The sequence below is a fragment of the Carex rostrata genome, chromosome 13, assembly GCF_964058835.1.
Source record: "Carex rostrata chromosome 13, lpCarRost1.2, whole genome shotgun sequence".
In the NCBI taxonomy this organism is placed as follows: domain Eukaryota; kingdom Viridiplantae; phylum Streptophyta; class Magnoliopsida; order Poales; family Cyperaceae; genus Carex; species Carex rostrata.
Window position 1 is genome coordinate 5,077,835 of NC_135930.1, and position 27,920 is coordinate 5,105,754.

The 27,920-nt window shown below is 34.9% G+C and overlaps 1 protein-coding gene, 1 long non-coding RNA gene and 1 pseudogene across 2 annotated transcripts; 2 read left to right on the forward strand and 1 right to left on the reverse strand.

Annotated features, from left to right (window-relative positions):
• Window positions 1–9,605: 9,605 nt before the first annotated feature.
• On the reverse strand, window positions 9,606–11,251 carry LOC144564770 (uncharacterized). The gene is made up of 3 exons (XR_013514742.1): window positions 11,086–11,251; window positions 10,430–10,495; window positions 9,606–10,315 (listed from the first exon to the last, which is right to left on the reverse strand). It is a non-coding gene; the product is annotated as an uncharacterized LOC144564770 (long non-coding RNA).
• A 4,853-nt stretch (window positions 11,252–16,104) lies between these two features.
• LOC144563857 (uncharacterized) lies at window positions 16,105–18,883 on the forward strand (annotated as a pseudogene).
• Window positions 18,884–19,807: 924 nt separating this feature from the next.
• Window positions 19,808–27,260, forward strand: LOC144563781 (protein SIEVE ELEMENT OCCLUSION B-like). Its single transcript, XM_078313238.1, has 6 exons — window positions 19,808–20,143; window positions 23,370–23,489; window positions 23,587–24,011; window positions 24,270–24,379; window positions 24,779–25,401; window positions 26,175–27,260. The coding sequence occupies exons 1-6, from the start codon at window positions 19,859–19,861 to the stop codon at window positions 26,805–26,807; spliced, it is 2,196 nt and encodes a 731-aa protein (XP_078169364.1). The 5' UTR covers window positions 19,808–19,858; the 3' UTR covers window positions 26,808–27,260.
• The last annotated feature ends 660 nt before the right edge of the window (window positions 27,261–27,920 follow it).

Sequence of the window (27,920 nt, forward strand, 5' to 3'; positions counted from 1 at the left end):
TATACTGTCTCAGTTTTTCAATGAGTACCAAAATTTGTTCAAACAGTATTTACGCCGTTATATATAGATTACTTCTTGATTCCACTGTTAGTGTTATAGATTACTTCTTATTATCTATTATTCAGTTAATGAGTTTCAATCCGATTAGCTATTTAAATTCGATTAGTGTCATACTCTAACGGAAATCATGAATCCATCCCTGATTCCAACTGAATTTTAAACATGTAATTTTCGGTATAGAAAATATTGTCTTTTACTACTAAACTAAATAATAGTTTTCTATGATTTTATTTATTTATTATGTTCTACGATATATATATATATATATATATATATATATATATATAGAGTTAGGCTGGGGTGCTATGGATAGCATAGTGGCCTCTATGCTACGGCTCAATATTTGAGTTTTCAAAATCCAAACGGTCGATCCGAACCGTTCATCTTATTCTCCATATTAATATCTGCTTGGAGACCAAATTTTATAATTTTCTGAATTTGTTTACTATTTATTAAGCCACTTTGAAAATCGCTAATCCAACAGTTTTACTGTTTTGTGCAGCCACCGTTGGATCAACAATTTTGTAAAATACTTAATAAATAGTAAAAAAAATCAGAAAAATGTAAAATTTGGTCTCCAAGCAGATATTAATATGGAGAATAAGATGAACGGTTCGGATCGACCGTTTGGATTTTGAAAACTCGAATATTGAGCCGTAGCATAGAGGCCACTATGCTATCCATAGCACCCCAGCCTAACTCTATATATATATATATATATATATATATTAATTCCTTCTCCTCTTGTCATTTAGGAGAGACTATATATAGAAATCTTCATTACTCGTAAAGATATTTATATAACATAGGTTGTTAGAGTTTTTTTTTATTTATGTCAAAATTTTATTTCACTATAAGATTTTATTTTTATAGAGATTTATTGTTCCAAAAGTGTATGAAATAGATAATACTCTTTTTAGACCGAATGCAAGGATAATAAACTAAATTACACTAAATTAAATTAAGTTTACTAAATAATCTAAATTGAGTTGAAGTTAATTAAATTGAACTAAATTGAACGTTAACTAATTTTAATAAACTAATAAATAATTACATTAAATTAACGTAATTTAACTAAATAAACTAAACTACAATAACCTAAATTACACTAAGATTCGTTATAGGAACCGAATTAGTGGTTCGTTCCTTATAGTTTTCAGATTTTATGTGACCTGGTTCCTAGCAATTTACGAGGACCAAAATATTGATACGATCCCTATAAATACCCCAAAGGGACTTGAATGATATGGCAAAAAAGTACTCTATCTTTTTTTCGATAATTTTTTATTTTTATTTTTCTGAAAACAATAATTATTTCCTCACAACATGAACAACACAACACAACACAAATAACGACGCACATAAAGAAAACACACAAAAGCCACACAAGATGTATCTCTCTAAGTATCAAAAGGTAATAATTACCTAACCTGAACATACAAACCATGAAAACAGCCACTAAATTGACATCATTGTCACTATATCAGAAATAAAATGAAGCTAGGATGTCAACACTATGGCATCACACCCCACAAACTTGCAAAAGAGTTCTATTTAACATGGTGTCTGAGAACAAAAATTGTATGGATCCTGTATTCAGTTCCATTATTTCATACTTAACATCAACAGATCAGTTTCGAATCATAAATTATAATATAACATTTTGTATACTGCTGGGATGGGTTGACAACTTAAGCATTGCTAAACAGATCGAGTTGTACTGTTCCAGGTAACAAATTATATTTTAGAATTCCTTCTTTCTGAGAAAATTTATTTATTGAGGAAAGTTCGTTAGCATATTTATAGGTATCCGAAGGCTGATGATCTCTTACTAATGATAGCCGAGGGGTTGATAGCTCTGGTTTGAAAGAAGCAGGAGAGGGGAAGATATATATGACAGGTTCCTCATTTTTTGTAGCCTGTAGTCAAGTTATTTTGTCACAACAGAAATATGTCATGTTCACAACGCAAGTAAGAGAGGTACATATGGTTAATACTCATTCATTATTACTGAGTTTATTTATCACACATAAAAGATGCTTAAGTACAAGATTTTATGGTAAATACTCATTCATTAATTATTACAGAGTTCACAATGCTGTAAAGATGCTGCAAGTGATCTATTTATATACATATCGCTATCAGATTCAGTATTCTCTAGCCTTGAGCACAATCTGTGGATATTTATGAATGGATCACTTGCAGCATCTGTACAGCGATCGCCACCTGCATGGGCTCATTACATGTTGGGCAGCGCATGTCACCCCTAATTAATGCAGGATTTCCGACAATCTTGAGTTCATGGCAGTGCTTTTTCTTCTTTTTCTTTTGATCTTTCAGCCATTCACTGAGCACTTGAAGGAAATTCACAGTTGTGACTTGGCTTTTCCGCTGGTCTAATTTCGAAGATATAATTACTTCAAGGCCACTGGTGAAAACGCTGCCTCTGAAGACAAGAATATGATCAACATTGCCAATAGCAACCCATGAATGGTGGATTTTCACTAAATTATTTGTGCAAATATAACTATATATCTATGAAGCCACAATTGTTTTACTTAGTATTGTGATAATATGATAACTTCCTTAAATCTACATCAATATCAGTGTAAAAACAGAGGTAGCAATTCTGCATAAAAACCATATTAATAAAATTGTAATTCATCTGACATTATCTGTGTTTATTGCAAAAACATATTAATAAAAGTTAAGTTGAGAGGATTCTTTTCAACTTAGTTGGTATTTGTAGATAATTTATCTATATGTTGTAAACCGTCAAGCTATTATTTTTTCTACCAATTTTAAAAATCTATAAAATTGTCTGTCAATTACTAAATGATTTGTGAAAATATAACTATATAAAATGAAAACACAATATGTTTACTTAATATGGTGATAATTTGACTTCCTTAATGAAAACACAATATGTTTAACTTTATGAATTATGTACCTCTTGGGGGATGTTTAGGTGCTACATTTTTAGGACAATTAATTGAAATGGTCGATAATAATATTTAATAATTGTTATGATGAATAATAAGCATGTTGACAAGCCGATAGTTCCGAGATCTTAAGGATTGTTTAATAAGCGTCATGCTATAATTATTGATTAATTTCCCATTTTTCCTTAACCCCCTTTACATGCTATTATGTACATACATGGTATTTGTAGCAGAGGCTTGACATCAAGGCTGATGGATGCTGATCCGTTGTAGTTATCAGAGATAACTTGTCTCTGTACATTTGTCTCGGCGGAGCAGTTGCGCCAAACTGCACTAACAGAGTTGGATGATGCATGCATCTGAGTAGATGCCGATCTGGCTGTATGGGCAAATACATTGTATAATTTAGGTAAATACAAAAAATTGATAATGCTTGATTTTATATATCACACCTGAATTTATTTGTTCCGTACTTGTAATGGTGGTGAATATGGCTCCTAGAAGTTTATCTCAATCGGGGCTGTGCATGTGGATTTTTTTTTTTTTTTTTTTCTAATTTTGAAAAGATATTAATGGTGGATCTTTCAGTTTTCTGGTAGTTATAATAAATTTTTCATTCTGATTTCAAGCCTGCAATTAATTTTTCATAAAGAGAGTACATTGTTTTGATTACCTAGTTAAACATTAGTTCTCTGACTAGACATGGACTTGTTGTACGCATAAATCTGATCCGTTCATTATGTATGGGCACGAACATTAAAACAACCTTGTGAATTAGAGGCTTACACTGAATTGTTCAGAATTCTAATCGGACGGTCTGGATTTAAACTGACCATGTCAGGTAAATGCAGAATATTCCCACTCGTCGTAGCCTCGGCCAGTTGGCCCTTGGGAGTCGGGAGTCAGAGAAGCTAAAGATGTGGGCACATGGGGAGTGATCTGACGAGAGAATGAAGGGTGGTTGGATTATGGGCTTGGATCATCAAGCCCAATATCCTTGGTCTACATGGGCCATATCAATATTGGTCTGTACCCGTCGTATTATTCTCTTTAATTCTTTATATCATTTTTCTATTGAGATGAGAAAATAGAGATTTAATTTTCTAACTTCTATTTAATGTTTATAAAGAATTTTTATTTGAATTTAGAACTAGCTACATTTTATACAATTATACCTTTAATTATTTATAAATAAATGAAAATATTTAGTATTTATACCCGTCGTCCGAATCAGATAATACCAATAGCAAACTAGTTTTTATTGCTGTCCCTAGGTTGAGCAAACCTACGGTTCCAGTTTGATGACTGTTATGTATCAACGGTAATAGTGAGTTTGAAATTAAAATAAAACTTCTGTTATCCATTGCTGGTGTGTTATATATACAGTAGCACATTAATACCAAAGCTGATCCCATAGAAAATATCATTGGTTAAGTTTTTTAAAATAAAACTTTTGTTATCCATTTTTTGTGCCTCCACCATGCCTCCATTTTTAAAAACTTTAATAATTCAAAATTTAAAACTTAAATGTCAAAATAAAACCATTGGATATGATCTACATCATTTTATTTATGCACGTGTAAAAAATTATGACATTTCAATTTTATTTTGATTGTCATCAAGAGCTTGTAAAAAACACACTAATGTGGATGATTTCTAGACGTTGATTTTTGAACTTATTGATTTACATAAAAACAAAATTGAAATGTGATAATTTTTTATGAGCACATAGAGAAAATAACATAGATCACATCTAATGGTTTTATTTTGACATTTAAGTTTTAAATTTTGAATTATTAAAGTTTTAAAAAATGGAGGCATGATGAAGGCACAAAAAATGGAGGCATTTGAACTCTCCTCTATATCAAATATGGGACCAAGTGAATCACTTGTATCTGGATACAGGACTGGGACTGCGCTGCCTTCCTTTCTATTTCTTTACATTGGTTCTTCTCTTCTACATTCCAGACACCTCCATTTAACTTTTTTGTTTAAAACTTATTGTTTCTCTTGAAAGAGAGGAGCTGACCAAGCTTCGTGACGTGCAGCAATAGGAAAGCTAAACATATATACACAGGAGAAATAAGATGCTCAACTGGAGATCAATGTACAATCTATGGGAATGTATTCTTCTATTGTCTGTAAAAAAAAATTGGCTTGAGTTTATAGAAAATTGAAGTAAAATTTTGACCCACTGAACTGAAAGGAAAGAAATGCTGCTTACGTCAAAGATTAATTATTGAACTAAAAAAAAAGAAGCCTATAGGCTATAATATGTACTTATTAGGCCGCAATTTCAATATTATTTCACTCCGAATATATGGGTTCTATTAATTAATTTGCACGGTAAATTAATCTGGGAAAGAGACATATATAGAAAATATATAATACAAGCTCCAGTACATGCCTATGCAAAGTATAGCTTTCGATATCGGCTGGATTGATAGAGAATTTCTTAATTTGATATTTCCTACATCATCCTGCCTATATCATCACACTTATGTCATCTCATTGTATACAATTCGGAACATGTGAGATATATTGACCAAGTATATTTCGAATAATCGATTCTTCTTGCCGTACAGGAATCATATCTTTCAAATTATATATCTGTAATTAAGAATGCATCCAACCTATATATACTCAGTACAAAATCTGTGGGCATCTGCGAGAGGTAAAAAATGACTATTATCGCACTACAACAAAAAAGACTTTCTGCGACCGGTATCAGCGACCGGTGCTGACGCCAGTCGCAGGTAGTCATTTTTTTTCAAAATCTGGCGACCAATTGTATCAGCGACCAGTATCAGCGACCGGCGAAAATCCCGGTCGCTGAAAGTGTTTTTTATTTATTTTTTTATTTTATCGCTGAAATTTTGGGTGAAAGCGCCAGAACCATCTCCGCGCGCCAGTCCGCCAAAATCAAAACCCTCACCGCGCCGATCTAAACCCTTTCCCAAAATCATCGCCTCTCTCTCTCTGCCTCTCACCTCCATCTCATGCCGCACTGCACCAGGCACCGCTAGGGTTCCCTCTCTCCTCCGCTCACCTCCATCTCCTCAAATTTCGCCGACATCACTTCTCTCAGCGGAAGCCATGTGATTCGCGCCTTGGGGACTCGATAACTGAATGAAGATCTCGCCGTTAAGTCTCACTGATACCTCGCATATTTAGCCTATATTTGACTTGATTTCGTACCAAATTCATGTTCTAAATTGTCAAAATCATGTGCATTTCATTGATATATCCTTAGAATTTGGTACTGCTGAGAGTTTGTTTGTTTTCTGCAGGATTGGAGCAAAATACACGAAGAAACGGCGTTTTTGGACACCTTGGTACGGCCCTTACCAAACTTGGTATGGCCTGTACCAAACTTAGCCGTTTCAGCCTTCTTCCCACCTTGTACGGCCTGGCCGTACCAAATTGGTACGGGCCGTACATAGGTGCCGCCTGAAAGAATTCAAATCTTGGCAGAGGCTATATATAGCGGGGGATCTCTCCATTTTCGGGGATTCCACTTCATTCCAGATTGAGAGCTCAGTGAAAGAGAGAAAGAGAGCAAAGGAGCAAGAAGAGAAGATCAGGGAAGAGGAAGAGGCGAGAATCGACGGATCTACACCTTAACCATTCCCGATCTTCAATCTAGTTCTTTCATGACTTTCTCTATCTCTTTTCTTGTATATCTGGACAGATCCATGACTTGTGAGTAGTAGACTTTCGTTTCTAGGGTTTGTAGATGGATTTTCTTGATTTGTGTTGCTTTTCTTGATTTGGATCTTGTATGAACTCTTGTGATTGAATTGATTGTGAATTTGCTTGTCTTGATTGCTTTGTGTTTCTGTGATTGCATGTGGTGTGCCTATAGTGGTAGATCAACCCTAACAAGGTCATGTGACCATTGCCTTCTCTCAACCAAACCAATCCCTTTAGGTAGACTTGATCGAATTGAAGCCGAAAGGTTGAATTCTCCTCTAATCGACAGATTAGAGGTTACCTTAGATCTCCAATCAATCAACTAGAGGATCTGGACCAAAACACGAGAGTTGAGGTTTAGAAACCCTAGAAGGTAAAGAATTGAATCCAAAACTTAGATCTTGAACCAACACACGAGAGTTGAGGTTTAGGAACCTTAGGTATGGTCAATTGAACCTTTATCAAGAGTTTAATACGAGGTACCAGCAAGAAATGCATCAACTCGAACTTGTAAGCTCTGTTCTGGTAAACCAGTACGGCCCTTACAAGAGTGGTGCGGCCTACCCGTACCAAGCCCCATACGGCTTGGTCATACCAGGTTGGTGCGGCCTGGCCGTACCAACTTGGTAAGGGCCGTACCACTAGAGGCAAATCAGAGATGAAGTCTGAAACCCTTGAAACACCTTTTATCCCAAATCAAAACACAGTTTATACCTTTTCTTGCACATTTACTATTCTATATCATTGTGTGATTGCTTGAGTTGATTCCTTAGGAAAATTAAACACCAAAACCCCTTTTTCTCACTTCTAGTCTTTAGCTAAGCTAAGTAAAATTCTAGATAAAGAAACCGTCCCTGTGGATCGATACCCGATTATACTCCTCGATAGGGTTGTGCACTTGCAACCCTAATCGGAAGGTGTAACCGCGGTTTAAAAGGTACGCTCCCAAGCGTACCGAAACTTGCGTTGCGCTTTCACGCGAACACTCACCCAACTGTGGTAGTGTTTAGCTCTCTGGCCTCGACTAATTTCAGGTCAATCTTGGATCTGATTTAGCATATATTTTCATGTCTACTATTTTTTTCTCAATTCAAGATTTGCACTCTCTGAAATTTGCATATATGCCCTGAGTTTTTACTGGTAGACAAAATCTAGTTTTTACTTGTTTTACTTGTTTTACTTGTTTTACTTTTTATTAAATGCTGGCACAGACTCTAAATTCTTGGTGGTTAGGCTCAGTTGAGAGCAAATATTTGTGAGAATTTAGATGTTTCCTACTAATGATTCATTGTCTAAACTTCCATTGTTGCAATTTCAGTCGAGCCAAATACAAACATAAAATCTCTCACTTGTCAAGACGAGGTATGCTATGCTTCACTTTTAATTTATATTCTTTCAATCCTAATTTATATCCTAAAAGTATCATGTATCGGCAGAGGTGACTGTTGCTGCCCTTTTTGCATTTGTATAACAATTTAAAGGTACAATTGAGAGTTACAAGAAGGCTTATAGCAATGATACTGGTCATGCAAACTCTTCCAATGAACTCACTGCACAGGTAATTAAACCATCTTATACTGAATTATTAATATGCATAAATTGTTTGGTATCCAAGAAATGCCCTCTATGAGAAAACAGACAAATCAGAGGGCATAGGCCATGTTTCTGTCAAATCCAAGTTCACAAACAGACAGAAGACTCTTTTTCATGCAGTTTAGACCCAAATTTTGTATTATTTGGATTTTTATACTATTTTCTATGAATTTTTGAATCTCAGCTTTTCAATTTGCTTGATATATTTATAAAGAAAGGTCCATGAAGGAAGACTCGGATCGCGAATCCGACGGTCGGATCGGGCTGGAAAATAAGTTAGCTTGGATTTTGGGCTGTGGAGTTCCTGTCAAAATTTCAGCCCGATCCGACGGACAGATCAAAAGTTACGCCCCTTTTCGTGAAGCATGCGCAGGACCATATTGCATCAATCAGCTTATCGTTTGAAGCTGAAATTTCTCGCAATAAGTCCTTCTTGATTATTGTTTGATCGATGTGAATGTGGAATTGAGCTATTATTGCATCAATTTGTTATTATTTGATATTGCATCAATCGGCTTATTCGAATTGAGCTATTATTTGATATTATTGTTTGATCGATGTGAATATGGAATTATATGTCATTTGTTGTCTTATTTATGTTATTTGTTGTCTTATTTATGTTATTTGTTGTCTTATTTATGTTATTCATGGAGAAATGTAAATAACAAAATATACAAAAAATGCTGATATAAGTATCAGCGACTGGTATTTAGGTATCAGAGACCGGTTACACACTACTAGAATCCTAACTTATTGCATGCCCTGAAAAATAGCTTGTTGCAAGGTGATACCCTTGCAACAAACCCGAAAACACTTGTTGCATGCGTTTACCCTTGCAACTATGCCCTTGTAACAACTTCCCTCACAATTGCTAAGTAGTTGCAAGGACTCCCTTGCAATAGACTTGTTGCAAGCCTATACCCTTGCAACAAGGGCGCATGCAACTACTTTCAGAGTTGACCCCGTTTTTAGTATTTGCAAGGGGAGGCAGCATGGGTCCCACCTGACTATATGCAAGGTTAACAATCGTGGGTCCTACTGGACTATATGCAAGGCAAGAGAATATGGGTCCCACCTGACTATATGCAAGGGAAGATTATTAGCTTGTTGCATGGGTGATTATTGACATGTTTTGAATGCAGTTCATACTATTTGCATGGACATACCAACGTATATAATAACAGGAAATAGCTGAAAATTAGCATGCTCCAATTCTACAATCCTCCCTCGCTGTACCAATCTGGTACCAGCCCAGTAATTTTTTACAATTCCCAGTTTCCCATTCATCAACATTCACATAAAACACATCGAAACATAAATATAAAACAACTAATAATTATTGACCAACATAGTATAATCATCTTACATTGAACCAAAATTTAAAAAGAAGTAAAACAACATCATTGATTATAAAAGAGTTAGCTTCTAAATATACCCAAAATGTGCCCACCTATTAAGCATTAACAAAATAAACTCACCCCCCTATGAGTTAACAAAATATACCCACCATATAACCAAAATACTTTACCCTAAATATCGACAACCCTACTAGACATCCCTGGTTCATGTCGAAGTTGGATTTGCCCACCAATTGGACATTGTGGCATCATTACTTGCAATTTCTTGTCTGTCTTGAGAAGTCAGCAGTGCTTGGAATGACACTTCTGGATTTGGTTGTTGGTTCTGTAAACCAAATTGTAATGTTAGAGCATATTCTTTTATCTTAAAATGTTACCTGCAAAGAACCCATATTCCCTACTGTACCATATTGTGGTCGTTCAGGACTGCTAGGTGGTTCCTAAGAAAAAAATGTATATGTGAGAATCCATGAACACAAGAACCCTATTATTTTAAAAGCCTAAAATAACCCAGATTTTGGTCAAACTAACCTGTGTAATAGGCACCTGTAACCCCTACATTTTGAGTAATTGGGAGAACATGAACTGATTTTGGAAAAGAGGAAAGGGATAAACCCTAGATCTGATTTGGGTGCAATTTCGATCTGGAACTTGTGCAATCTCCAAAAGCTGTAAAAGATTGCATAAAAGGTAACTTAAGAGGAAACCGACTAATTGTAATTTTACTTAAAAATAAGTCTAAAGTTAATTTTGGCAAGAAATTTCAAATGAGAGAAATTGTACCTGAATTCTTCCTTCGTATGAGATGGGTGTTCCACCTTTCACATCAGCCAAGGTTTTGGGAGTGACCTAAGGCACAAAAAGGTGTAATTAATAGATCAATTATTATATTGCACTACTTAACTTTTTCAACTTAGCTTTCACCCCATCAACTGAACCAAATCCCCGAAGGCTGCGATTAGGAGGTGCTAATTAACTGCAAGTATAACTAAGAGCAATGCAATAGATATGTGACACCTATCAAAATTCATCTCTCAACAGAAGAGTATATTTACTTAAGATTTTATTGACACCAATGTTTAACCAAGATATAACTATAACAGTATTACCCCTCTTCAAGAGTGTTGCTTTGTCTGTTCTAATTTCACAAAGCACATCACTAACAGCATTCAAAATCCAGTGATGCAAACACACTTGACTGTAAACAACTTGACTGAAATAAAGCACATCACCGACAGCATTCAACATTAATTAATTAAATTGATTCAACACAGCTCTGACCTAGGGTTTAACCAATTAGAAATTTGACAAGACAGATTTAATAGCTTAAAACAAGATTAGCACATGATAAACAATATTACATGGTAGCAAGATATGGCAATGATTGAGTAGATGAGGATAATCTAAAAGAAATCCTATAGAGAAAAATCGATACTCACCTAGAGAGAGGGGGTCCGAGTTGCGCTGAGCGGCAAAGGTAACAGCGGAGGACAGAGGGGCGGAAGTTGCTGAGCGACGGACTAAGAGGGGAGCCGGATTTGCACTGAGCGGCGGTGAGATTGATTTTGAAAACCCTCGGAGAGAGAGGGAGACATAGGGAGGGAAATGAAAATATTGCTGAATGACTTAGGGCAAAATGAGTTCAAGAGAGGCGGCTCCCTAAATCCTCTCTGGATGCGATGGGCAACAAAAAGTTTCCAAGTACATATATTAACAGAGCATTTTTTGCTTCAATTAGTGTGTTATATATATTGGACACTCTTTAGATTATATAGGCCGTGCGTTGCATAAAATAAAAACTGCTCTGCTAACCAAATTGCCCCAGATTTCAAAGGTCTGTGAGGGAAAATTGAGAGGGAAGTAAAAATAAAACTAAATAAAATTAAGTAATGTATGGATAACAAATAATATGAAAAAAATTCTAAAAGTATATTTTTATATTTTTTACAGTTTTTATGGACAAATTACTATTATAATTGATGATACATATATGTTTAAATATTTACGAGTAATAACTGATGTTGATTTTATTTATTATAAATTTAACTAGTTTAATACTTTTACTATCAGATTGATAAATGAAAATTATTAAAATGACAATAGTGATATTGATAAAATTTATATCAAAATATAATGCTAGAACATTTTTAGTGTATTATTAAATAATTTTGACAAATTAAATTTTATAGTTGTACATGTATGTTGTATCAATGACTTATGTAAAACATGCATGATCATAGAACATCAACTCTTGTAGGACGAGTTAATGAAGAAACAAAGACAAACGTCGTCCATTGGTCGATCGGAACCGTTCAAATCAAAGAGTGTTTCATTGATTTTATTGTTGGTAAGTTTGATCTAATTTGATGTTCATCTACACATCCATCCAAGCGATGTAATATAATGAAATCGTAGGGCTATAGATACTACACAATGGATCGAAGCTTATAATTGTTGGAACTCCAAATTTTTTTCATTTTTAAAGTTCCTGGTACTAACTTGATCATTTTAAAAGAAATTAGGTGTTATTTTATTGCAGATCGACCGTTGATTACTCATACAAAAATGAACGGTCCACAATTATTAGCTCAATTTTAATAAAGAAATAGTGATGAAAATATATGAAATTGACAATTACAAACATTATTTGGTCACGGGGTATGTATAAATGTAGAAAATATATTTTTTGGAATTTATTTGTATTATTTTATGTACAAAAATTACCAGTTTCATCATCTGTTGATACAAGCTGTTTGATGAACAATGGAGGGTCACTGATTACCAAAAGGTCGTACTACTTTGTTCACAAATAAGTCGGTAAAAGCCACAAATCATCCAGAAGAAGAGGATCACCAATAGAGTGGATTTGTATCATTTGTGTAACAAATGTATTTGTACCATTTCATAAGATTTTCAATCTATTATACAAAGACAATATATATTCATTCGTAATAAATCCTCTGAAGCCACAAAATAATCCAGACAATATATATATATTTTCTTTTCTTACCACCCTCCCGCTTTCTCCCCTTTCTGACGGAGTTTATAGAACTCAAATTTTGATTCCCTCTAAAAATTTTGATTCCCTCCTCTCAAATTTCACTTCTCCTTCTCTGAATTTTTGTCAAAATTTGTTTCCCTCTCAAATTTCACTCCCCGCCAAGCCATAAATCCCCACCAAACCCTCCTTCTGAATTACTTTTTACATCTCTGCATTTGTAGCACTGGCTTCCCAGCAGCCCTGATAATTCATCCAAATAACGATTAGACAATTCTCGACGGTGCCTTCACCTCTTCAGGCTGCATTCCCCTTTGTCCCCTTTGTTCCTTCTGCTAAGGATACACAAAGTGGTGAGTAGTAAATTCAAGATCAACTAAAATTAATTGGTTACACTTCAACTACCGATGAAGATTAATTAGTGCAATTAGCTGTCCAAATTACTTTCTACAAATTAATTAATTGAATTTTGTTGGTATCCTTGTTGTTAATTTGGTTACACTTCCACTATGCTCACGATGTGTTTGATGAAATGCCTCACTGAATCATGTGCATTCTTCAGTTTGAGTAAATTTTGTCGCATTGATGCATGCATTAAGTGTTCGACAAAATGCCCGAACCAAAAATAAATTGATGAACTAATCTTAAGCAATGACCTCTGTAGAGATAATGAGGTTAGAAGTTGCAATGTTCAGTACTGGATTGCGGTCGATAGATAGTCTCATACCACTTTTATCAAAAAACTAAAAATCTGATCTATTTGTACTGATATACAACTAGGTTGATTTTATGCTAATTTTTGTCATTTATTGATACTCATGTTTAAAAAAAATTCTGCAGGAGGACAGATCAGACATTTCAATAACTTGAAAACACAAGTGCAGACAATATTTGTGATTTGTGAAGGATTGTAATATTTAACTACTATTTAGCTACTGTATATAGTGAAAATGTTTATTGAAAAAGACAATATTCTTTGTTTTTTCTTATAAAAGAACTAGTGTATATGCCAAACATATTTTAATAATTTTGTTTATACAAAAATTATTAAACTATGCAATAATAGTGTATTGATGTGTATCAGTTTGGGGTATTTTGGTGTTGTTAACAATTGTGATGATATTACTAAACCACTATTTAATTCAAGTATTTTTCTTATTAATTAGGATGTCTTATATAAATTATTTTGTTGATTAATGAGGAATTTTAGAAGGATTGTAATACTTAATTATATAGCTACTATAATTGTATCTTTTATTTCGGACCAAATTGTGCTATTTAAATGGGACTATGAAAATCATGTTCAATTCAAGTATTTTTCTTATTAATTAGGATGTGTTAATAAAATATAGTATCTTTCATGTGGTTAAGTAGTTGCAAGACAATGATTCTGAGCTGTTGCATGGACCTCCAATAAATTATAATATCTTACATTCAAAACGTAGTTGCAAGGGGAGGTATAAAACAGTTGCATGGTTGTACATCATACATTTGCATGTGATACATGTTGCATGGGACTACCCTTGCAACAAGTTTGAGTCCTGGTCAAACGCCATTTCTGTTGCAAGGACTGTCTCTACCTTGCAACAAACAGGTGCTCCCCTTGCTATAAGTTACGATTCTAGTAGTGAGTACACCAGTCTCTGATACCTTTTCATGACGACAGTAAAAAACAACTGCGACCAAAAAATTTGGTCGCAGAAAAAGTATCAGCGACCGGTGACGTCATCAGGAGGATATCTGCGACAATGCTTTCAGCGACCGGGGTATTAGCGACCGTTTTTCACTTTCTGTGACCGGATTGATTTTCTGCGACCGGCGCCAATACTTTCTGCGACCGGTTTTCCGGTCGCAGAAAGTGGGATTTGTTGTAGTGTCGAGAATACCAATAGTATTAAGTATTTTTATCCGCACGGATGCTCTCAGATTCTTATAGTGATTCTTTAAAGTCGGTTTAGATTTGTGTCGACCTATCCTTTCGAATAACCTATATATCTTCAAATGAGTTGCATCTCGCATCGGCTATATATTGAATGGTATCAAATAACACTAAGATTGTATAAAATTTTATACACAATCAAATCATAAGTCCAACAATATGTCTACAATTTTCATTTCATGTTTCTAATTTTTAAAATTTAATATGTAGATTAATTTATTGTCTAAACTATAAAAATATTTATTAATTGTTAATGACTGTCGAGCCTTTATTTAAATATTTAGTATATATTTTGAATGATCATATATGTACTGTGGGCTCACTTGAATAAATTTATTTCCTTCAATTCATTTGTGGTATGTAATCAGACGGTACAAAATAACAATATATATCAGATTGGTACATTTAATTTACGAGTGATGGCATACATGCATGCAAGATTTTGAAAATTTGAATTCATTTAGTGTAAAGTAGGGGTGTCAATGGGTACAATAGAGTAGGATAGAAGTATTCTCATACCCATACCTACTAAGAATTGATGTTATCCATAACCCATCATCCTTACTCATTAAGAATTTGTCTTATCCTATTCTATCCATACCTGTTAAAATTAGTAGGTAAAAAAACAGTAGCGGGCGAATAACGAATGATACTAATATAATAGTTTTATTATATTTACAAATAAACCATAAAACTCATCATGCCATACATATACAATCACAATTACTAATATAAAAACCAAAATACAAATATGCAATCAATTATAACTAATAGTTTTTCTACAAAGCTGAAAAAAAATTATATCTCTTCTGACAAATACAATTCACTAACTAAATAACAAAACATTCAAATAAAAAGATAATATATTTAACATAATATTCTTCTTACAACAAAAAAACATACATTTTATCATGATATCATTTTTAATAATATCTAATTATTGCGACAAAGAAAAAAAATTTCCTCATTAGCCTAGTTAACATGGATACAGCGATATGGAAAACAAGAAAATAAATAAATATAATATAATATAAGAGTAAGGCTACAGTGCTAATGCTTGCATAGAGGGCCTCTACATATAATGAAACAAAATCTAACAAAAAAATAGTACAAATTTAAAACTTTACATAATGAAATAGTGGCAAATACATAACTAAATAGTACAAAGTTTGTCAAATTACTAAACAGTACAAAATCTAACAAAAAATAGTACAAATTTAAAACTTTACATAATATACCAAGTCAATGTGTCAACTAGTTGATTCCGAACCGAATTGAAGCTAATTTGGATTCAACTCGCGAGACAACCGAGTCAATGAACTCGAGTTGTTGATGAGTTGAATACAAACGAGTTTATGGGTCATGACTTTTTTTAAGCACCCCTAAGCCGGTAGGTTTACTCATTTTCTCCTATATATATCCATGCATATATGCCTCTCTATATTCACTCAACCCACCTATCCAATTATCCAAATCCAGAGAATCACACACAACACTGAATAACAAGTAGCAAAGCAAAGTATGGATAATCAATCCGCTCCATCTCCAGCAGAGGTGCCCGATATCGATGGGTTTTTACCCATCAGTCACAAAGCCTATAAGATAAACGCAGCAACCTTCACTTGCGTAATTGCACTTATTCTGTTTGCGAATAACATCATTGCTGTTACAAGGTTCTGGCTGTGGCACAGCAACTGGATCCTAGTAAAGTTTATAAAGCTGGTAGACAGTCCACTCACCTGGTTGATCAGTTATTGTGCAAGTCAACTATCAACAGCCCCATACAGCAACAACCTATACTTGATCTGGCTGGTGGTACTTACCATCACATATGAAAATGTCATCACCATATCGACTGCCTCTTGTTCTCCGAGCGCTAGCTGGCTTTTAAGTGAATCTGTCCCCTTGTTTAATGTTCTTTATGTTGGCGCTTTCATAAATAGAAATGATGATGCCACGGGATACCACATCCCGCTATTGATTCTTTGGTCAATTTCACTCGTCAAGTTCTTACTTCGCCTTGTATCTCATGAAGTTGTGAAGAGAGCTTATGGTGTCAATAATTCAAAGCTGATAGCTGATTATATGAAGATTGAGCATCAACTACATAAACCCAATGAAGAAATAGATCCTACAAACATGAGAGGCTACAAGTACCTTGTGATGGGTGAAGGGCAAATCGAAGGCCCAGAGTACGGTGCGGAGGTCGAGCTGCCAGAAAGTGTTGTCACATTGGAGAAGGTCTGGAGCTGCAATGAGCGGCTTCTAGACCCCTCCATCGACACAGACAATAGGCTAAAGGATGTATGCCTGTCGTTTGCCTTTTTCAAGTTGCTCAAAAGACGGTATTTCAACTATCTGACAGCAGAAGCTAAACAAGAGAAGACAAGGCGACTTGTATTTGATGGGCTTCTCTCCGGTGATGATGTTAGGGTCTATAGGGTAATTGAAATGGAGATTGGTTTTCTCCGTGATTTATTATAAACAAGGTATCCTCTTACATTTGCAATTGGTTTTCCAATATTCCATGTGCTTTTGCTTACTGGAATGTTTGGAGTATCTGTGTGGATTTCATATAAAGCATTCCTGAGACATGATGATCCTAAAGCCCACTACCTAAGAAGCAACCACAAGTTACACCACCACAACATTGATTATACGATAACAAACATTCTCCTCATCATGATCACAGTCATTGAGGCATTGGAAACTCTGTCCTACATATTTTCTGATTGGACGAAAGTCGTACTGATTTGTAAAATTATAAAAGGTCGGATGCTGCCCCGCCAATCCTTTTATTATAAGGTGCCGTACCTATCTGTCTATCTATCTATCTTCTTATTTTAATAACTTGCTTGGTTAGTAACAAAACTAATTATGTGCCTTCTCTATTTTCTAATATTGCCATAGGTATTAGCTCTTCCTTGCAAATGGAAGTTCTCCCGATTAAACAAAACAATCGGGCAATACTCTTTACTGAAAAATTACCACAGATACAACAAAAACAGGTCATGGGTAAAGTGCTGCTTTCCATATTCAAAGTGGGGGTGGTTACCAGCATAGTAGGCAAAATCAGCCGATACCGATCCGATACGGCCGATCCGTAACGGTATCGGCTGGCCCTGATCCGATCCTGAGCCAATCCTCACATAGCAAATCATAAAGAAAAGAAAAAAAAAAAAATCCAATTCTGAGCCGATTCCGATCCGATCCCCCAATCCCGTATCGGTATCGGCCAGGACCGATCCCGATACCGATACCGATTTTTCCTACTATGGTTACCAGGACAAGTAGCTCCAAGAGGGAAGGAAGAAGATAGAGCAGTTGCATTGTCCCCATATGTGAAGAGAGAAATCCTCAGCTCTCTTTGATTACTGAAAGGTAATCCTCCTACTAATGGAGTTGCTTCGTTAGTGAGGAATGGTGTTCAAACTGATATAGCAAGGACGTGCGCTCTCGAAACAGAATTCCATACCCTAATAGTATGGCACATAGCTACCAGCTTATGTGAACATTCAGTACTACAAACTGGAGGAGGCAATGAATCAATAGAACCTCAACACTCAGTTGCCAACCAGTTGTCAAAATACTGTGCTTATTTGATGGTTTTTTTACTGGACATGCTACCGGAAAGTAATTTCTCGCTAAAACTATTTTTTCGGGCGATACTCTCAGAGATGAATTTCCGTGAGAAAATCCTAAAGAAAGGTACAATTTGATGATGAGTGTGGAAGATAGCGGTGACAAAGTGATTGATAAGGCTGTGATGCTGGCAAGGGGATTAATGCAGATATCTGACGATGCCCGTCGCTGGAAGATTATCGCAGATTTTTGGTCGGAGATCATCGTCTTTCTTGCTCCATCTGGAAAAGTTGGAGAGCATTTGAGGCTGCTGGAATCAGGTGGAGAGTTCATCACACATTTAGTTAAAATTATATTTAATAAATTATTATTATTATTAGTTCTTTATAAAATAAAATTACATCAAACTTATTTATTCAGTTTTCAGTTTTAATTTTTTGGTTCGCCCTTGACACAATGCATCTCCATTTCTTGTAAAGAAAAACAGATTATAAAGCAACTTCAAGCAACTTTTCTTTTCTCGCTATCTGTTCCAAATTCTTTTAAAAGAAGCCGAATTGGCAATTGACTTGGGCTATCAAAACTGATTCCTTCTTTCTTTCTTTTTTTGAAGAAAGGCCTGTTGGCCCATAATTTTATATCAAATTTAATAGTATCACTGGATCTTATCTAATTCTGTTCAAATTAATTAAACTTTAATTAGGAAAGGGGCCGGTGACAGCTCAGAAGAACTATTGTAAGACCACCACGAGTACTTGTCAGAAAATGTGAAGCACATTTCCGAATTGGATGGGGTTTTTGTTTAAAGAGCCGGGTTTAAACCGTTTGATTGGTGTCAAAATACATATGAAGGGTATAGATTACACAGGACTATTTAAATTTATTAAGTTTTAATATGTTTGTACAAATTTTAACACAAATGAGACGGTCTAAATCTGTTTATGGATCAAATTTGTTCAAAGCGCTTTGGACAAAACCCAATTCATTCCGGATTTTGCATTGAACATTACAATTATGAATAATATATATTTTTAATTTTACTGGGCTCCATACAATATATATTTTTAATTTTACTGGGTTCCGTTCAATATTCACGGAGCCTTGATTTCAATCCACCATGGAATGTTTATATAATTTCAGTTCAACTGATGGGATATTTAAAATAAAGGCAATTATAAAAATCTAACAACATTTAGCCCACTTTCTCATTAAAGTTTTGGGGGTTTATTGGGTTTAATATCTGCAATTAGGAGGATTTGCAATCTTATATGGACATCATATAAAATTCTTACAATTTTTTTCATTAAATGGAAAACTGTAGTCAATTTCCTCTTTTATTTTCTTTCCTTGCCGATTTTAAATCTAAAGGCAGCTTAATTTAATTGCATTTGCATGTATACCGTTTCCAAAGCAAAAGCAAAAGCAAAAAAAAAAACAGAGTATTTCATGATCTTCTTAAGGATATTTATTACATGAAATTTAAAGGAGATCTCACTTCTGTAAAGTGGTCCAAATTCTTACAATTAATTAATTCCTGTCAGAATGTCAACAAATGAAACTGTGAAAATGGATGCAATTAACAACCATGTGAAACACGCTTGTGAAGTCAGAAGCCACAGATCTGGCATCTAAGTACCTTCTCCCTTCTCTTCCCACATTATCTGAATTCACCTTTGCAACATTTATTCAATCAATGGCTTCCTTTTCCTTGAGCACTGTCTCATCCAACTTGGTACACTGTGCAGCAGCGGCAATCAAACTTCAACCCCTCAAAAGTCGAATGGTTTGTAGGGCCGTATTTGACAGTCAGATCGGCTTCAACTCAGATGTATCATCCAACTCTGTCAGTGCAGTTTGGCGGAACTACTCCGCAGATACAAATGCACAGAGACAAGTTATCTCTGGTAACTACAATGGATCAGCATCCATCAGCCTTGACGTTGAGCCTCTTCTACAACTCGTCGAGGACATTGTCAAGGTGAAATTTCGAATTTACTGTATGATTGTTAATTAAAGTGTATGTACATAATAGCATGAAAAATGGAGCAAGGAAAATTAATCAATATTTATTGTATAATTACAGTCATACCATAAACAATACAAACAATCCTAAATATTTTTTTTAAAAAAGGGGGAATTTCATGTATGCCCCTCAAAAAATTAAAAGTTATGTATTTTCTCCACTAAACTTCGAAGTTACGTATTTCCGCTCTAAACTTCTGAAACTCACATATTTACCCATTTTATTATTTTTTTATATTGAAACTCTTTATAAAATACCCATTTTACCCTTCATTAAAAGCAAAAAAAAATTGTACCATGTTAAGAAAATGGGTATTTTATAAGGATATAATAGGTATCTTATAAGATTGACATTTTTCGTAAACAAAATACAAATGTTTTATGCTTTCAATAAAGGGTAAAATGGATATTTTTATGGATTTAAAATTAATTTTAATATAAAGACAATAAATTGGGTAAATTTGTAAATTTTAAAAGTTTAGAGGGAGAAATACGTAATTTCGATGTTTAGAGGGGTGAATACGTAAGTTTAAAGTTTTTGAGGGATATATGTGAAATTACCCCTTAAAAAGTATGGCTGTTCTGTTGAAAATAACAACATCGAAGGCCCAAGGCCCAAATACATTTCTAGATTGTTCAAGAAAAATAAATTGAAATCGGTAGTGCATACTGAAGAGCCATCCTAGAAATGTCTAGAATTGTATAAAATATTAGAATATAGGATCCATGACATTAGTCAAAGTCGGTAGAAACAATTTGAATTATCTAGATAATTGTATAACCGACATAGATCTAAGTATAAATAGGTTAGTGGTCTATGTGTGATACAATGAGTAAAAAAAGATAGAATCACAGAGCATATAGTGAGGCGTGAGTTAGAAATATATACTCCAAACACTTTGTATTCCTCTTGAGTAATATAATAAAAATATTATATTATAAACTCCTCTCTTCTATATCCAATTCCACAATCCGTTTATAATTTTCAACATGTTCACTTTTTTAATGTAGTCATGTGTATCTTTAAGATCACGGATTTACCGGATTATCCACATGCTTTTTATTCATCAATACAAGTATTGAATATTATCATCGACCATTCAATTAATTGGCCTAAAAATATAGCACCTACAACCCCCCCCCCCCCCCCCCCCCCCCCCCCCCCCCCCCCCCCCAATAATATAGCACCATTATTGTTTTTCTTAAAAAAAGGAAAAATAAATCCCTAAAGTTACTCTGTCCTCTGTTCTTATACAGAGGTGCTATTTTTTATTAATTGAAAATATAGTTACACTGAAATTAATGTAGATTTAAGGAAGTTGTCATATTATCACGGTAATATATAAAAATATTGAGGATTCATTGATAATTGAAGAATAATTTTATAGAGAAAATGTTTCTGTCCACTGGATTTTGTCAACCATTTGTCCACAACCTTATCTAACTTCCGTTCTAACTGTCGGTTCTCACCTTCTTCTAACGATTTTCTTAAACAAACCTTCATTCTTCATCAGCAATTCCTTTTTACAAATTTTCGATCTCTCCGCTGACTCTTTTCTCTTCTAATCTCTCTTTCCGTTCTCTTGTCTCACCATTCTTATGGATTCAGATCTGATCTCGCCCCATTTCTTTTGCATCCAGATCTGATCTCGACAGAACATACTTTCTGCTCTTTTCGAAATCTCTCTTCCGATCATCAAATCATCACATCGACCTTTACTTCTGCCTCTAAAACACCATTGCAAGATCGAATATAAAGAATCAATGAAGAATCGATGCTAACTCGGTCGACAATGGAGCAAGAGGAAGAGAGGGACGAAGGGGCCCTTGACAATGACATTACCTTGCTCAGAGAAGAACAATCTGGAGCATAATCGGGTTATTTTACAGTATTCACTTTGTAGTTTTACAGTATACAAGATTCAACCCAGTGAACAAATTTTGTTTGTGGTGAATAGATTTTTTGTGTGGTGAACAGATTTTTGTTGAACAGATGATGGATGTATGTATAGATTTAGAAATTTTACAGTATACATGGTATTATTTTATGGTTTATATTTTGAAATTTTACAGTATACATGATTTTTTGTAGGTTGTAGTTTAAGCTGAAATGTAGCATTTTTTACATTTTATCTTACAGTATACATGGTATTATTTTATAGTTTAGATTTAGAAATTTTACAATATACAAGATTCAATTGAAAAATTTTACTGTATACAAGATTCAATTTTATAGTATACAAGATTCAATTTTACAGTATACAAGATTCAATTTTACAGTATACAAGATTCAACCCAGTGCAGACGCTAATAACTAACTCTAACTGCCAATAACTTTCTATAACTGCAATTTTCGAAAATACAGTTTGAAAGTACATTTCTTTTCTTGTTGCAATCTTTTTCTAACTATCATGGGACCACTTCAAATAGTTGCTAGATGTTTTGTGATTAACTGATATATTTTATGTGATATATTGTATAATTATACAGTATGTAGAAGTAATTTTACAGTATTCGCGCAAGTTAAAACTGTAGACAAATGGTGGACAAAAGACTGTGGACAATTAGACGCTTCCAATTTTATATGTTTCTAAAATTTGTAGAAACAAAATATAGAGAATAATCTCTACATACCAAGTTGGTTGAGTAATACTGCTAACGAAATTTTCTTCTAACTATTTAAAAAAAAAAATAAAACAAATAATCACGAATTTTAATAAATTCTATTTTTGAGACGGCCACTGTTTCAAATTCTTTTTATTTTTTTGCTCAAGGTTTTGATTTCAGCGGACTTGACCAAAAAAATCATTTTAACAGTGATCTTGTCGCTATATATTTGTTTTGACCAAAAAGAAAAAGGATATGTGTCCGAGTTTTACACTCAATTTCTGTCCGCGGTTTGAAATTGCGGCCGTGTTAAAATAGAATTCTTACCAAATCGTAGTTATTTGATTTAACTTTTTTTTCCTTTAAGATGGTAAAAATAAAAAAATTGGGATACTTTTCTCTAGATGCAAAGGGTCCATTCAACTGATCTTTTATTGATATGGTTTTGCAAATAAATAAACACTGATATTGTCAATTCAATTTACCAGAACATTTAACAACTGGGTCTTTCCTATGGATTAGCTTTACCCCGACTTTTTTATGCTAATTATAGTTGCTTCTATATATGCTTTTAGGATAAGTCGGAAGCCGAATCGAAACAGAGAACCATCAGATTTGACTCTCAAGCACTGCAACAGAAAACAAGTACAAAGATTCCTGGTCTGAGCCAACTCATCCACAAAATCACTTGCGAGGTGGTTAATAATTAACAATGTTTTTTATTAAATATTTTTGTAATTAATATCATTATTTTTTCATTGCTGTTGTACTTGATAAAATGATTGGATGCAGATATCATATGATTGTCCAGAAAAAGGCAGTGCCCATGAAAGAGCAAATTCACTGCTGGCTTTACTCTCCAACTATTCACCAGATGCCAAGATTGTTCTTGTGCTTGCGGCCTTCGCAATACGCTACGGAGATTTCATGGTAACCGTTAATCAGTATACAAATAAAAGCGACAAATTTATCAACTCATTGGTGCTTCTGAAGCAAGTCACAGGCACCCTCGAGAGCGAGAACACTCTGAAATCTCAGATACCAGTTATCAAAGACATCATAAACACTCTTCTTGGTGTTGTGTACTATATCATGGAACTCAAGGGTTTTCGCTCATGGAACAACATTCTCTCTGAAATCAGAATTAATGAGATTATATATTGGATGATTAAAACTGTAATCCACTGTGGTTTAACTGTCAGCGACCTCTGCAGTGGGTAAGTTGTCAAAATTTTGTAATTTTTAGAACATTTTTAAATACAACTGGTACTATATATGCAGTATCTTTTAGGTACTATTTCATCTATTCGTGATCTATGTTCGTTTCACAAATAGTAACAACTGCTGCCTTCCTAGATGAAAAAAAGAAATTTTTTTTTTCATAATTATGCATTTTTACCTGTATTCTTTCTGATAAATATTGAGATGCTAAGCTAAGTTTACAATACCCTCTCTTTTACTCTCCCTAAATTCAGGTACACTTTAAGCCTCAATGAAAAGTCAGAACTGGCAGTTTCTACCGAGAAGATACGATATTACTATGAGCAATTGACTACTCGCATTACTATCTACCGTAAGCGTGAAGGTGTGTGCTCAAACAATAAACTTCATACTGGAAACAATATTGTTTACGTAAAATGCCAATTCATTCAGTGTTTATTTGTTAACTTATTTCTGGCTTCTTAGCCAACTTCCACTTTTCATTTTCTATACAAAGATGAATCAACCGTGTACATAAAGATAATGTTTGCATTATGTCAGCGTGAAGATTTCCCAGAAATGAAAGGGCAAGCATGTACTTTGTCCTATCATGATAAATAGTTTGTTGGAGACCAGAAAATAAATTTGTTTTACAATCTTATGCAAATTAATCCTCAATAAGATGCTGAAAGTGTAGTTAACAGCATTTAAATTCATCACATGGCATATATAATTATAATTTTGGTTATATAATTCTGATTTTGGTGACTTCTATTTTTTACAGAGGAAATACAAGTAACATCAAACTATCAAGAACTCTTAGGTTTCCTTCGATTTCCACCGGCAAGCAACATGGAAATCCTTTACTATTTTATCAACTCCAGTATTGACAGCAATATCCTCTACAACCCTGGAACAAAGGTATCAACCTCACTACGCTTCTTCCAGGACAGAAAAGTGCTGATCCTCTATTCTAGTTTTGCAACTGAGACCTTCCAAGATGATCTGTTATTCCTCGAACGATTTTACAACAATACCCATACTAGATTTGATTATGAAATCATGTGGGTTCCTATTGTTGATCAGAAGACCATCATCGATGAGAAGAGGTACATTGCAATAATCTCCAAAATGCCATGGTACACACTGACATATGAGGCCGTATTGCAAGTGAATCGTGGCTTGGCTCACTTGCTTCAGAAGGATTGGGGATTCACCGGGAAGCCGATGTTAGTGGTGCTGGATGAAAGGGGACAGGTGGTGCGTCAAAATGCACTGCTCATGCTACACTTGTATGGTGAAGAAGCATTCCCTTTCACCCCGGAGCATGAGATCCAGCTTCTCACAAAGATCTCCAAGGGAATGCAATTTCTGCTTGTACAAATTGATGCAACAATATCTCAATGGGTATGTACCGAACAATTTCATTCAAATAATTATTTGTCGAGAGGTGACTTTTTTTTTTATGAGAAACCCGTAGGTGTATATTAATTAAAAGCATCCAAACAAATTACATTGTCATAACAGAAACGTTAATAGAAAAAAAACAACTAGCAGCTACCTAAAAATTAAAATGCCTATTTAAAGAAAGTGGAAAACTTCTAACTACCCACATCTTTCCATTTAAAAAAAACAAAGAATTGAGGGACCCAATTGTAACTTTTTCATTCTCCATCCGACAACTCCACTTTCAATTACCAGTAAGTGAGGAGAAGTCCCTACTCCATCTTTTTGGATCTGGTTTTTACCGAAAACTGTTGAGACATCCCCGTATGTTAGCCATTAGATGCTTCCCTCTGAGTTTTACCAGTACTGTCTACTGTGAGTTTATTCAGTCAGAAATTTGAGAAAAAAGCCCTTCAACCCCTATACTTCTTAGAAATTGGAAAATTGGAGGATCTAAACTTAAACTGTCACCCTACACTTCTGATTTCCTGAGGGCTTGTTTTGCTGCTGCCCTCTGTTGTTGCACAGAATTTACCAGTAAGCACGGCACTGCTCCCGCCCTTCCTCCGTCTTCTTTATTCTTTTGTTGCACAGAATTTACAAATAAGAGAGGTTGAGACTACATTAGCCCAATTGGTATGTTTTGGAAAAAAGAAAAAAAAATTACAATTTTCACCCCCCACTATCTGTTTCCAGAAATTGTACTAACAAACCACATTTCAATATAATTATAGATAAAGAGCAAGGATCAATACGTATGCCTATATGGAGGGGATGACATCGAGTGGTGTAAAAGTATGGTTCAATTACTTACGACAGTTACAAAGGCAGCGAATATCAAGGTAGAGACAGCATATGTTGGTAGAAACACTCATCACAAGGAAACAGCGGAAGCAAAGCTAAGGGCATTCAGAGAGGCTAAATTGGGGTACAGTTTTGAGTACTCAAACTCAACCATGTTCTGGGAGCGTGTGCAGAAATATGTGCTGCATTTTAGTACACACGATCTCAGCGATGTCTCAGAAGAGTTCCTCTCATGGACATCCTCCTTGCTTACCTTCGACAAAAGCCGCGATTCCTGGGTTGCTATCGGGAATGCTGACCATATTCTTGTCTTCAGAGGCAGCGTTTTCACCGGTGGCCTGAAAGTAATATCTTCGAAATTAGAGCAGTGGAAAAGTCGAGTGACCACTGTGAACTTCCTTCAAGTGCTCAGTGAATGGCTGAAAGATCTCAGGAACAAGCAGGAGAAGCACTGCCACGAACTTGAGATAGTTGGCAATCCTGCATTAATTAGGAGAGACATGCGCTGCCCGACTTGTAATGAGCCAATGCAGGTGGCGACACTGTACAGATGCTGCAAGTGATCTATGCATAAATATCCTCGCATCGTGCCCAAGGCTAGAGAAAACTGAATTTGACGGCAATATATATAAATAAATCTTACTTCTGTTAAAAAATATTGCACTTGATCAACCACTAGCGTGTGTGATCAAGAAACTCTGTAATAATGAATGAGCAATTGAGTATTTCCATTACCATTTACATACATACCTGTCTTAATTGCTTTGTGAACTTGACACTTTGTTGTACAAGTTAAACTTTGTTTTTACCATGTTTACTGTTACTGATTATTTTTTTCCTGTCACGGGTGGCATTTATTATTTTGACATAATAAGGAAATATGAGAGAAAATAGATAACAATGTGATCTTATCTTTTTGTTCTCCGTCTTCTTCCGCCACACAATTTCACCACTCTTTTCCTCAAAAACAAAAGCTATAGGGGTCGCCAGTCGCCTACGGCCTACCCCCATCGACAACCTCCTCCATCAGAGCACATCTCAAAAAAGTGAGAATTGACCTCTCATCTCACCTCATCTCCTCTACTTCTGATGATCAAGACTATAGCTATCCACCTCTTCGCCATTATTCCCCGCATCGGCCTGAATCAGCCGCCTCGTCGGTACTCTTCAGATTTTTGGGAATTATTACATCTGAGTTAACTCAAATTTTGAGTTCAGATCCTTACCGTCCGATTCAAATCAGCAAATAGTTAACGTCTAAGAGGATTCTGATCGGACGGTCTTGAGCTAAACCCAAAAATTGAGTTATGTCAAAGGAAAATGATATCTAGACCCGGATTTTGTTATGGTTCTGGTTCTGGTTCTTTCGGTGGTGCATTGCGGTCTAGGCCGACCAGCTAGTGCGCAGACCAGGCCCTCTTGGTCCTCTTTCGCTCCACACAAGATTTTGGGTTTTGGTGGCTGTCTGGGTCCACTGGGCTTGGGTTTCTACGAGTGACCCAAATGGTTCTCTGAAATTCAAAAATAATCGTTCATTTATGTTTATATTTAACTAAATATATTCGGTATTTATATATGAGTAAAGCTAGCGTGTGACATGCTCACCAAGAAAGTTTGGTGAGCATAACTCCAAAAGTACATCGGATCGACGTCAAATGTCAAATCCAAACCGTTGA

Coding starts and splice junctions, on each gene's coding strand:
- LOC144563781 (XM_078313238.1), top strand. CDS start 19,859: ATGGCTTCCTTTTCCTTGAGCACTGTCTCATCCAACTTGGTACACTGT. Junction 23,490..23,586: donor TCCACAAAATCACTTGCGAG/GTGGTTAATAAT, acceptor GATTGGATGCAG/ATATCATATGATTGTCCAGA. Junction 24,380..24,778: donor TATCTACCGTAAGCGTGAAG/GTGTGTGCTCAA, acceptor TATTTTTTACAG/AGGAAATACAAGTAACATCA.